Raw genomic sequence first — 13,258 nt, forward strand, 5'->3', positions numbered from 1 at the left:
AGTGTATATTTAGCTGACATTAAAGTATGTTTTAGTTCACATTAATTGCTTGTCAGTACATTGAGCAGTGCACTTTAATTACAATTTTAATACACTAGAAGCGATTATGAAAGTACATATAAAGTTGTATTTAAGTACCACTTAAGTTGTTCCAAAAAATCACTCTTAATTGCAACTTATTGTATTTTATTTCAACTTAATATGTGATAAATTTGAAATCAATTACATATAATGTGTGTTAAGTACACCGAAAACATTGCACTTAATTCACACTAAAGTGTATATTTAGCTGACATTAAAGTATGTTTTAGTTCACATTAATTGCTTGTCAGTATATTGAGCAGTGCACTTTAATTACAATTTTAATACACTAGAAGCGATTATGAAAGTACATATAAAGTTGTATTTAAGTACCACTTAAGTTGTTCCAAAAAATCACTCTTAATTGCAACTTATTGTATTTTATTTCAACTTAATATGTGATAAATTTGAAATCAATTACATATAATGTGTGTTAAGTACACCGAAAACATTGCATTTAATTCACACTTAAGTGTATATTTAGCTGACATTAAATTATGTTTTAGTTCACATTAATTGCTTGTCAGTACATTGAGCAGTGCGCTTTAATTACAATTTTAATACACTAGAAGTTATTATGAAAGTACATATAAAGTTGTATTTAAGTACCACTTAAGTTGTTCCAAAAAATCACTCTTAATTGCAACTTATTGTATTTTATTTCAACTTAATATGTGATAAATTTGAAATCAATTACATATAATGTGTGTTAAGTACACCGAAAACATTGCATTTAATTCACACTTAAGTGTATATTTAGCTGACATTAAATTATGTTTTAGTTCACATTAATTGCTTGTCAGTACATTGAGCAGTGCGCTTTAATTACAATTTTAATACACTAGAAGTTATTATGAAAGTACATATAAAGTTGTATTTAAGTACCACTTAAGTTGTTCCAAAAAATCACTCTTAATTGCAACTTATTGTATTTTATTTCAACTTAATATGTGATAAATTTGAAATCAATTACATATAATGTGTGTTAAGTACACCGAAAACATTGCATTTAATTCACACTAAAGTGTATATTTAGCTGACATTAAAGTATGTTTTAGTTCACATTAATTGCTTGTCAGTATATTGAGTAGTGCACTTTAATTACAATTTTAATACACTAGAAGTTATTATGAAAGTACATATAAAGTTGTATTTAAGTACCACTTAAGTTGTTCCAAAAAATCACTCTTAATTGCAACTTATTGTATTTTATTTCAACTTAATATGTGATAAATTTGAAATCAATTACATATAATGTGTGTTAAGTACACCGAAAACATTGCATTTAATTCACACTTAAGTGTATATTTAGCTGACATTAAAGTATGTTTTAGTTCACATTAATTGCTTGTCAGTACATTGAGCAGTGCACTTTAATTACAATTTTAATACACTAGAAGCGATTATGAAAGTACATATAAAGTTGTATTTAAGTACCACTTAAGTTGTTCCAAAAAATCACTCTTAATTGCAACTTATTGTATTTTATTTCAACTTAATATGTGATAAATTTGAAATCAATTACATATAATGTGTGTTAAGTACACCGAAAACATTGCATTTAATTCACACTTAAGTGTATATTTAGCTGACATTAAAGTATGTTTTAGTTCACATTAATTGCTTGTCAGTACATTGAGCAGTGCACTTTAATTACAATTTTAATACACTAGAAGCGATTATGAAAGTACATATAAAGTTGTATTTAAGTACCACTTAAGTTGTTCCAAAAAATCACTCTTAATTGCAACTTATTGTATTTTATTTCAACTTAATATGTGATAAATTTGAAATCAATTACATATAATGTGTGTTAAGTACACCGAAAACATTGCATTTAATTCACACTTAAGTGTATATTTAGCTGACATTAAATTATGTTTTAGTTCACATTAATTGCTTGTCAGTACATTGAGCAGTGCGCTTTAATTACAATTTTAATACACTAGAAGCGATTATGAAAGTACATATAAAGTTGTATTTAAGTACCACTTAAGTTGTTCCAAAAAATCACTCTTAATTGCAACTTATTGTATTTTATTTCAACTTAATATGTGATAAATTTGAAATCAATTACATATAATGTGTGTTAAGTACACCGAAAACATTGCATTTAATTGCACAATTAAGTGTATTTAGTATAAGTATATTATCTGTGTAATAAGCACTAAAGTGCACTTTTTTTTCACAAGGGCGGCTCGCGCTACAATCAAGAAAAACAACAGGTATGCGCTTCAAACGTATTTATTCATATTTCGGGCATGTTTGAACGTGTTCCGTGTTATTCTCGTACCTCTTTTATGTTTATCTGAAGATTAACCAGCTCAGTAATGTTGTGTGCAAAGTTAATCGAATTCGAGTTTCCTTTATCATATGTGATGCTAGTTTATTTGACTAAAGCAGCTGAAGCTCCGGGGTGAACAAAGTGACTCGAGGAGCATCCTGTTTTGCTAACGTTAGATAACATTTTAAACTGTTATTTGTTCCTCATGACGTTTTCTCATTTGAAACTCACACTAACACATTGTTGCCATGCTTTTAAATCTTTTCAGAGCAAAGACGAAGGTGCAATGGCAGCAGCATGGCTACAATACTATGAGTACCCTGGTGAAAAAAAGTATACTTTATTGTATTTCAAATATATTCTCTTTTCCGATAGTATATTAGAAATATACATACAAAAAAATGTACCATTTCTAAATATATATATAAAAATATATTAGCATCATACTTCACAATACAACTTTTAGCACACTTTAAAATAATTGTATTTTAGTATATTTTCTAAAAATATATTGTAGAAAAATATACTTTAAATGAAAGTTCAGTGTACTTTTGCAAAGTGTACTTATTTGAACATTACTTTAAAATATATTTTTTATATATTTTAAACTTATGCTCAAAATTGTCATTGGTAACAATGCACTAAAAGCATATTTTAAAAATACATAATTAATATCATTAAGCTGTATAAAAAGTTAAATACTGTTTAAGGTTATTTATTCATGCTTAACTGTTCAAGCTTAAGCATGAATAAATAAGTGATAATAAATTATTATTATATAAATAAATTATTATATGGACTTTATTACATTTTTAAAAATATGCAGTGTATGCTATAAGCCCTACTTTAGTTGTGATTTAAGTGTAAATATGTTTGATAAGTTTACACTGGCAAAGAAGAATCATGTTACAATCATACGCACACATCTATATTAAACCAATAGCACACTTAAAATACAACGCAAGAAAATATGAGTTAAATAGTTGTTTCTTATCGGAATTCAAATGTCTCTTCATTGGTCTGTGACCAATCAGATTGTGTTGCTCAAATTCTGCAGCCAATCAGAAGTACAATGTTGCGTTACATTATTTATTTAATATAACACTGAGAGCTGAAAGTACATTGCTCATTCTTCGGACCAGTTTAATTACGCCACATCGCTGCCTGACCTTGATGGTGACGATAAACTGTTTTGGAATAGAATGGCCTAACGTTACGTGATCCCGAAAAGAACCGGAAAAAGTCCTTATGTTTGGAGGTAAGTAATAAGTAATGTTACTAAACGTGAATAAAAAGTTGAATTAACATGCACCTGACCTTATCTCGTATATTCTGTTAACAGATTGCTTTCTTCACGAGTGTTTGCTGTCAACTGTAACTGAGGATGTGCAGGGCTGGACTGTGGCTAAACTAAAATTCGGCTCTGGCATACCCAGCACATGCGGCCCATGAGTTCCGCCGCCGTGTGAATGTTTTTGCTTGGGTTGGGGCCTTAAATTGCCGTATATAAATAAAACTAGGACAAGGACAAATAATGATAGATATTATCGAATTTGCTGCAAATGCAGATAAACTTAATATTGCTTTTTTTGTCGCACAGAAATGCCCTTGGCAGTAAAGCACTGATGATTTTGAGCTAGGATGCAGTTAAGTAAATTTACTTCTTTTGAATGCTGTCATCATTTACTCACTCTCGTGTCATTTCAAACCTGTATGACTTCAGTGCAACTGTTTTAAGTTTTGTAAAACAGGCCAATTTATTATGATGCGTTTGTCCAAAAAGCACAAAAACATTCAAACGAATTGGGGGTACAAGAGCTTGATTGTAGCAACAACTACCAAGTCAATTAATTGAAATTATTTGTATAACTTTATTAATAAAATTAAATATCCATGGAAAAAGTCATTAATATATAAATTAATGAATCAATTACATTTCAGTAGAAAATCTCTAACTTAAACTATTTTACTGGGCTACTATGTAACATTAAGTACAGTACTGGAGTAAAAATAAAGAAAAGGATAGTTCACCCAAAAAAGACAATTCTGTCATAATTTATTTACCCTCATGTACCCTCAGCCTGCACTTTCTTCAATAAACCCGGTCATATCATTATTCGGGGTAATTCCACCGAGATTAATATCGGAAAAACTGTTTAAGCAATCAGCTATTTTCCGTTCCAGCTCGCGTTTAAGTGCTGCCATGTCAAATAGTCTAGATAACTTAATTCATGAATCCAGTGTTTCCCAACCTTTTTTCAGTCATGGCGCCCTTTGAAAATGTTCTAAATTTTGAGGCACCCCCTCGCATACGTTACGGTAGGGGTGTAACGTATCAGATTGCTCATGATTCGGTTTGTATCAAGGTTTTAGGTTCACAGTTTCAGGTTCACGGTTTCTGTATGGTTCGGTATTTGCTATGTTCATGGAAAAAAGGACTACTGTCAAATAAAAATATAGAAAAGAACAAATAACTTAATATAAAAGCAGCAGCACAAATAATACTATTGAGCAAAGATAGGCTACAAATAAAATAATACTTTTCGGGCTTTTCAAGGAGGTCTAACATTAGCTTTTAAGTAGCCTAAATAAATTAAATAAAGTAATCAAATGAAAAATTACTGCATATTTAACTGTTTAAATTAAATATTAATCCTTATTAAACTTACAAAAGCTATTCAATCAAGAGCAGTGAGTGATTCCTTATCTTCTTTGACATTAAACAGACAGCAGTAAAGGCTACTGTTCCTTTAAGACCCAGGGGTATCACTTTCTGTATGCTCACTTAAGACTGTATGCTCACTTAAGGCATATTCAGACTATGTCTGCTTGGATACTCATCAAGATGGACATGTTGACATACTTCTTGTGTGAGTTTGTCCGTTCAAGCGCAAGACTTGAAAGAGAACTCAATAGTTGCGTGCTGTGAGAGGTGCATGTGCGCGCTTTCGATGACCGCACAAATACAAATCTTCTCACATCGCGATCGCATGTGAGTTCTCAATCGCGTCTTCTGGCTCTACACCCCTATTCATATTCGAAGATACGCCAGCACTCACATGCATTAAACAAAGTTTACTAAGAGAGACCGTTTTGCCCACTTCTTTTTATTATTATCGCTGTTGTATAATGTATCACCAAGAAGCCAGCACGTGCCTATCCATCGACAGAAACATACTTTTCGGCATTATTTTCAATTTACAAGTTATGTTTTTGGGAGCCCGCATCCGGTATTTTCTTGTGCAAAAGTATAAAGTGTAGTGTCAATAAAATCACTAATTTCAGTATTTATAATGTTATGAATTAAAAATTGAGTATTGTATCTCAAATCCAATTTATCATTTAGAGCAATAAACACACATGACCTATTTTCGTAATTTTTATGGCTATGGCGCTTTGATGATCAAAATCTCATAATTGAATTTTGCGACTTTAGCTGGGGTTTCACAGACGGGGTCACAGACATAGCCACGATAGACCGGACAGATATAGCCACGTTAGGCCAGACATAGACAGCCTCGATAGACCGGACAGACATAGCCATGTTAGGCCAGACATAGACAGGCCTCGATAGACCGGACAGACATAGCCACGTTAGGCCAGACATAGACAGCTTCGATAGACCGGACAGACATAGCCACGTTAGGCCAGACATAGACAGGCCTCGATTGACCGGACAGACATAGCCACGTTAGGCCAGACATAGACAGGCCTCGATTGACCGGACAGACATAGCCACGTTAGGCCAGACATAGACAGGCCTCGATAGGCCGACAAATATAGCCACGTTAGGCCGGACGTAGACAGACCTCAAAAGGCCGACAGATATAGCATCCTTTTGGCCAGACATAGACAGGCCTCGATAGACCAAACGGACATATCCACGTTAGCCCAGACGTAGACAGGCCTTGATAGACCAACAGACATAGCCACGTTTGGCCAGACATAGACAGGCCTCGATAGGCCGACAGATATAGCCATGTTAGGCCAGACATAGACAGGCCTCGATAGGCCGACAGATATAGCCAGGTTAGGCTGGACGTAGACAGGCCTCAATAGGGCAACAGATATAGCCACGTTAGGCCAGACATAGACAGGCCTCGATAGGCCAAACAGATATAGCCATGTTAGGCCAGACATAGACGGGCCTCGATAGACCGGACAGACATAGCCACGTTAGGCCAGACATAGACAGGCCTCAATAGGCCAACAGATATAGCCATGTTAGGCCAGACATACGTAGGCTCAATAGGAAGTAGATTAATTCATATACTATTGTTTATTTATTTATTTTATCAGCTTTTAGTTATTTAATTAGCCATAGATGTAAAATACTAGATTAAATAAATATCTGTAACTTAATCCATTAGAGTTAAAAAGTAGTTTTAACTTATTTAGATTGAGGTTTGTTTACAATAATACGTTTTTGAGTTAACATCACACACATTTGTTAAGTTGAATTAACTTTTTTGTAACATTAAGTAAAATGAACTTATTTCAATTAATACATTTCAACGTGAGGTTTTACAGTGTAGAAATATCTTACCAGTAATTTGCCGGTAGACAATGTAACTGTGTCAAGTAGGTGAAAGAAGATCTTTTTGTACCACTTGATAGACTTTCTGGTGCATTCAAGAAAACCAGTCATCATGTCCACTTTGTCAACTGCTGCCATCTTTTTGTTGTACTCCAGCACACAGACTGGCTTCATCTTGGCTTGCCCAGTGATGTGATCCAGCTTCCCTGTGGCTGCCAGTGGTAAGGACATGGACATCTCTCTTATCATGCCATATAAATGCCAATTGTGATCCATTTTCCTTGAATTCCATCTCACCCTTTGTCCTTCTACAGGTGAATGTTGGCATCCCTTTCCGGTTTGCACGCACAGTCCCACAAGCTCCAGTGCCAAGAGACAAGAGGTGCTGGAAAAGTGTGGGACTACTGTACCAGTTATCCACATAAAGGACATGACCCTTTCTGAGGTAAGGTCCTAGTAATGTCATTACAACAGACCCAGAAATCCCAAGTCCTTGGTGGTGTTTTATGACACTGGTAGATCCGGAGTAAATGATCATGTCCTGCACATAACCAGTGAGCACATCACACAAAACAAAACACTTGACCCCAAATCTGTGCCTTTTAGATGGAATGAACTGACGAAATGCCAGCCTGCCTTTCCACTTCATCAGAGAATAATCAACACACAGATCCCGGTATGGCACAAAAATGCGACGAAAGGAGGTGAGAGCAGTAAAAATATTTCTGATTTTTTTCAGAGGGTCATTTAAAACTGCTGTTGCATTGTTTGCAAAGTGAAGACAGCAGAGGAGCAGAAGGAATCGGTCCTGTAAAAACAAAGAACCGAAAAAATTGTGTCAAGAGCATGGGGTCTGTGCTCCAGTAATCCCGAAGTGATAGCTTTTTAATCACCCCCATAAGGAGAACTGTCACTAAAAATGTATACATTTCAAGGATATTTGTTGGAACCCATTTAACCATTCTTTAAAAAGGTTGGTTACCATCCAGTATGACGAGCTTACCTCAGCTGCGTCATTTGATGGTGAAACATGCTCTGGTGTTGTGGAAGAAGTCTCCTCTTCACCCTCAATGTTGTCAAGAGCTTCAAGGTTTGGGGGAAGGTCTTCATCACTGTCGCTCTCTGCCTCTCTGTCAAAATTCTCCTCATCAGAATTTAAAAAAAATCTCCTCCATTTCCTCACTTGTCAGTTGTCTGTCATTTTCTCTGAAGTAGTTAAAAACTGGTAAATTGTATTAAAATTGTGTCTGCAGTGGGTACCAATGCCAGTTTGAGGTAACAGTGACGTCAACAGTGACATAACTTGTCAGCCGGAAAAAAAGCTTGCAATGCATGACTGTTCAAATGTTTAATTTTATTATTTTTCATAAAAATATTTTTAAACTTGTTAACTAAATTAAATGGATGCAAGTTAACTCCTTATGGTTTATATACTTACTAAAAATATATGTTAGTTGCTCTGTAATTTATCACGGGCTGTGGGTGTGGTGCCGTCATGTGTTTACAACAGTACCAGGGAGGCAGTCAGCTGGATTTGCGACACAAGATCACCCACTTCTCCTGATTACATGAGGGAACATTACATGAGGGAACAACACTAGACTGATCATACACATCAAATGGTAGTAAATGATTGTTAGTTGATCTTTAATGTTATAGCAGGCTAACGTTATGGGCATTTGTGCCGCGATTATGTGTTTACAACAGTGCCAGAGAGGCAAAGCTATCTGGATTTATAACATAAGATCACCCACTTCTCCTGATATATGTGACATTATGTATGGGAACAGCCTAGACTGATCGTACACGTCAAAGGGTAGAAAATGATTATTTGATCGGTAATGTTATCACGGGCCATTTATAATATTGATATCTTGCTGTTATATATATTAGTATGCAGTTACAAACTATATTTAATGTTTGCTGATATTTTTGTGGTTGTGTAATATAATTTGAAGTGTATGAAGCCTAAAATAAACATTAAAAGACATCGAGCTAAGTCAGTCTATCACTCACTCAGTCTTTGGCTCAGCGCCAGTCAGCGCGCTAAAGCAGATTTTAAATTTTGAACTTGGCAGTTGATCACTGAGTGTTCTAATCGCACCGGTATGATCGTACAAACCAGGGACCAGCACAGAATGATCAAACGGGTTTGATTGTACGTGTCAAAGGGTTAAGCAATTTTGAGAAGGCATGGTTGTTGGTGCCAGACGTACTGGTCTGAGTATTTTTACAATCTGCTCAGTTACTGGGATTTTCACGCACAACCATTTCTAGGGTTTACAAAGAATGGTGTGAAAAGGGAAAAACATCCAGTATGCGGCAGTCCTGTGGGTGAAAATGCCTTGTTGATCCTAGGGGTCAAAGGAGAATGGGCCGACTGATTTAAGCTGATAGAAGAGCAACTTTGACTGAAATAACCTCTCATTACAACTGAGGTATATGCAGCAAAGCATTTGTGAAGCCACAACACGCACAACCTTGAGACCGGATACCACTCATCTCCACTACAAATAGGAAAAAGAAGCTACAATTTGCACAAGCTCACCGAAATTGGACAGTTGAAGACTGGAAATGTTGCCTGGTCTGATGAGTCTCAATTTCTGTTGAGACATTCAGATGGTTCAGTCAGAATTTGGCATAAACAGAACGAGAACATGGATCTATCATGCCTTATTACCACTGTGCAGACTGGTGGTGGTGGTGTAATGGTGTGGGGGAGGTTTATTTGGGACACTTTAGGCCCCTTAGTGCCAATTGGGCATCGTTTAAATGCCATGGCCTACCTGAGCATTGTTTCTGACCATGTCCATCCCTGTATGACCACCATGTACCCATCCTCTGATGGCTACTTCCAGCAGGATAATGCACCATGTCACAAAGCTTGAATTATTTCAAATTGGTTTCTTGAACATGACAATTAGTTCACTGTACTAAAAGGTAAAATTCTACCCCCTCTGTAGAAATCGCCCTCGGCCCTGTAGTGCGATCGAAAAGGGCACTTTCACTTTCAAAGGACCCCCCACCCACCCACCCACCCACCCCACCCTTGTGAACGCCACTGTTGCCATTTGTAGTAGACAACTGTGGGTACTTTGCCTAAAAGTTATGTATTTGGCTACATGTAACGTTTTAAAATGACAATCATGCTTGTCCTGTGCTATGAAAATATTTTTTTATTTTTTTGAATATGCCGTGTGCAATTCAAAGGGTTTGTTCATGTATACGTTTGTTAGGGCTAGAATAACATAAAATGCGCGGAGTCTATAAAACGTTAATCTACTGAGTGCCACGTAGGCTATAACAAATGTTTGCCAAAAGCCTAAAATCCACTTATATGAGGAGTTGTTTGACATCGATGACACGGGTTTACACACATAGCTTTATCTGCTTATTTAATCATTTTTCCTAGTACTGCCATGCACAAATGACTCAGGTCAGTATACCTTTTACAAAACAAATTTAATTCTCAAATTACGGACAATCGGGCAGCCATCTTCATCGACAGACTGGGTGATTTATTAAGTAGGATATTATGATGTGTAATATTTGGGGAAGCAGCATCTTCCTGTTCCGCTCCTGAGTATAAGTACTGGGAAAGTATGTCTGAGCTTTATTCTCTGACCCATCCAGAAGCCAAAAGCCTTGACAGTGCTCAACTCAGAGGAGAGAAACACAAGACAAGAAATAAATGTAAGATTTTGTGTAGCCTACCATGCAAATGTAATCTTAAAATATAATGCTTAATTGTAGTTTTGAATAACTTTTCTCCTTTTGTTTGCAGATCATGTTTACAAAAACATCTCTAGGGATCCTTTTCAGTCTCACACTGAATGTATGGCTCTGTGAGACTGCAAGTGTAATCATTTGTAAGTAATGTGTTTTTTGATTAAAATTAATTAATCGTATATGTTATCACAATATATTCCACTAAATCTTTGTCTCACATTCCAGGGGATCAACAAAAAGCACCAGATATACCTCAGGACAGAATTAAATATACTGCTCGAAGCTGCAAAGAACTTCGTGAAAAGTATCAGATTATTGATGGTACGGTCATTTTAATTTATATATATTTTAACTTAAGCAACACCTGTATTAATGTGACTCAGGAGTGCTTCTGTCCAAACAGATGGCCTATACTATCTGAACTCATCAAGAGGGGTCATTTACCAGACATTCTGTGATATGACCACTGCTGGTGGAGGCTGGACGCTGGTTGCCAGTGTTCATGAAAACAACATGTATGGAAAATGTACTGTAGGTGATCGCTGGTCTAGTCAGCAGGGCAATAGCCCAAACTGGCCTGATGGTGACGGAGCATGGGCAAACACAGTCACATTTGGAACTGCAGAAGCCTCTACAAGTGATGATTATAAGGTATTCTTTTTAATTAAATTTTTATGGTTTTCCAGTCATAGTTAAATAGAAGCAACATAAAGGACACTGTGACAATAGAGTAATGATCAAAGGATGTTTATTTAGAATCTGAAATGACAGTCTGTTTCCTTTCTGCCACAGAATCCTGGATACTTTGACATTGCCGCAAAAGATGTGTCTGTGTGGCATGTTCCTAATAATATGGAGCTGGACCACTGGTCTCCTGCCTCCCTCCTGCGATACCACACTGAGAATCACTTCTTAACTCTCCATGGAGGAAACCTTTACAATTTATTCAAAGTCAGATAAACGTCAATAAATTTGGGTTTAAAACACTCATAAAAACGTGTTTTTTTTTTTGTTTGTTTTTTTAATGATATTACAAAAATATAGAATTTTTTTCCTTTCAATTTTCCCAGAAATTCCCTGTGAGGTTTGGGATAGGGTCATGCCTCACTGATAATGGGCCTTCTATTCCAATAGTGTATGATGTCGGAAATGCGGAATACAACAAAAATCTCTATGGTCCCCATTCAAGAAGTAAGGCTTTTTTACCTTCATTTAACCAGCCAATATTTTTCAAATATTTTAATGAAAGTGGCTGCATCAATAAACAGTCATAAAATCTGTGTTAAGTGATGGGGTAAAATTGACAAGGCATCATCATCGGTGAGATCCACTCACTTAGACGAAGCCATGTTATGTGTGCATGACAGATTATCATCAATGATATGTTCTGTGCATTTTCCACAGCAATATTTACTCCTGGATTCATCTCATTCAGAGTCTTCAATACTGAAAAGGCAGCCATGGCTCTTTGTTCTGGTGTCAAACCAACCAACTGTCACACTGAACATGTGAGTTAAAATAGTATTCTGGATTAATTAAATGATTGTCTATGAACAGCATTTGTGACATGTTGATTATCACCACAGACAATAATTTATATTACAGTGTTTATATATAATAAATGCGTTGATAGTAATACATTACATTGGAAATAAATCAAGTGCACTAATGTCATTTGAAGAAGTGAATGTTTTGTTGTTAGTAATCTACTCATATTTCTTGCAGTTCTGTATTGGTGGAGGTGGACACTTTCCTGAGGGGTTCCCTAGACAGTGTGGGGACTTTGCGAGTTTTGACTGGGATGGCTATGGTACTAATGCAGGATGGAGTGCTTCCAAAGAGATAACTGAAGCAGCCGTGCTTCTCTTTTATCGCTGATACTCCAATCAATCTAAAATCACCAGCTTCCTTTCCTTCTTTGCAAGAAATTCCACATTAACACCTGAATGTTACAAACATAATTATTTGTGCATGTATTTCTTTATAATTTCTATATCTTTTATATTGATTTGTAATCTAAGAATACAAATGATTGTATTTGGAAAAAAAAAATCAGATTAGCCATTTATTGAGCTTTTGATTGTTTATATACCTATCACCTATCAATGTTCATGGGTTTCTTTCTATAACTGTTTAAAAGTGGAAACAAATGCATAATATTCTAATAAAACAATTATTAGGGCAAGATTTGAAAAGGGTGGGGTTTTTTTTACACATTTTTATTCCGAGATTTTCAGATGTCCACTAGAATGGACAGCATGCATTTATGGTTTAAACTGAAGAGATACTGTATTAAACATAATACAGTAATAACACTGCAATATTGTGTGTATTTAACAAACCAATCAATCTTTATATTTATATATTTATATTATGAGTGTACGTGTGTTAAATACACACATATACATAAAATATTGTGAAAAAAATATAGATGTGAATTATTGCAAACGCAATTGAACTTACACATGTCAAAGATCCGCAAAGTATCTTTGATATCAGAACATGAGGACATGATTCCATCAAAGATCTTTACAAGCTGTCAACTGAGGAAACCCAACTCTGATGCTCCCTATGTCTATTTACCCTTATTAGTTGATAATTATGATTTCGTTTAAGATGGATACATT

General features: G+C 35.4%; 1 protein-coding gene across 1 annotated transcript; it reads left to right on the plus strand.

Annotated features, from left to right (window-relative positions):
- The first annotated feature begins 10,512 nt into the window (after positions 1-10,512).
- On the plus strand, positions 10,513-12,818 carry LOC137045067 (intelectin-like). Its single transcript, XM_067421526.1, has 8 exons — positions 10,513-10,595; positions 10,687-10,771; positions 10,857-10,952; positions 11,035-11,282; positions 11,424-11,582; positions 11,702-11,822; positions 12,036-12,139; positions 12,357-12,818. The coding sequence occupies exons 2-8, from the start codon at positions 10,690-10,692 to the stop codon at positions 12,507-12,509; spliced, it is 963 nt and encodes a 320-aa protein (XP_067277627.1). The 5' UTR covers positions 10,513-10,595; positions 10,687-10,689; the 3' UTR covers positions 12,510-12,818.
- The last annotated feature ends 440 nt before the right edge of the window (positions 12,819-13,258 follow it).

This window comes from Pseudorasbora parva, chromosome 17 (genome assembly GCF_024679245.1).
Source record: "Pseudorasbora parva isolate DD20220531a chromosome 17, ASM2467924v1, whole genome shotgun sequence".
Classification (NCBI taxonomy): Eukaryota; Metazoa; Chordata; class Actinopteri; order Cypriniformes; family Gobionidae; genus Pseudorasbora; species Pseudorasbora parva.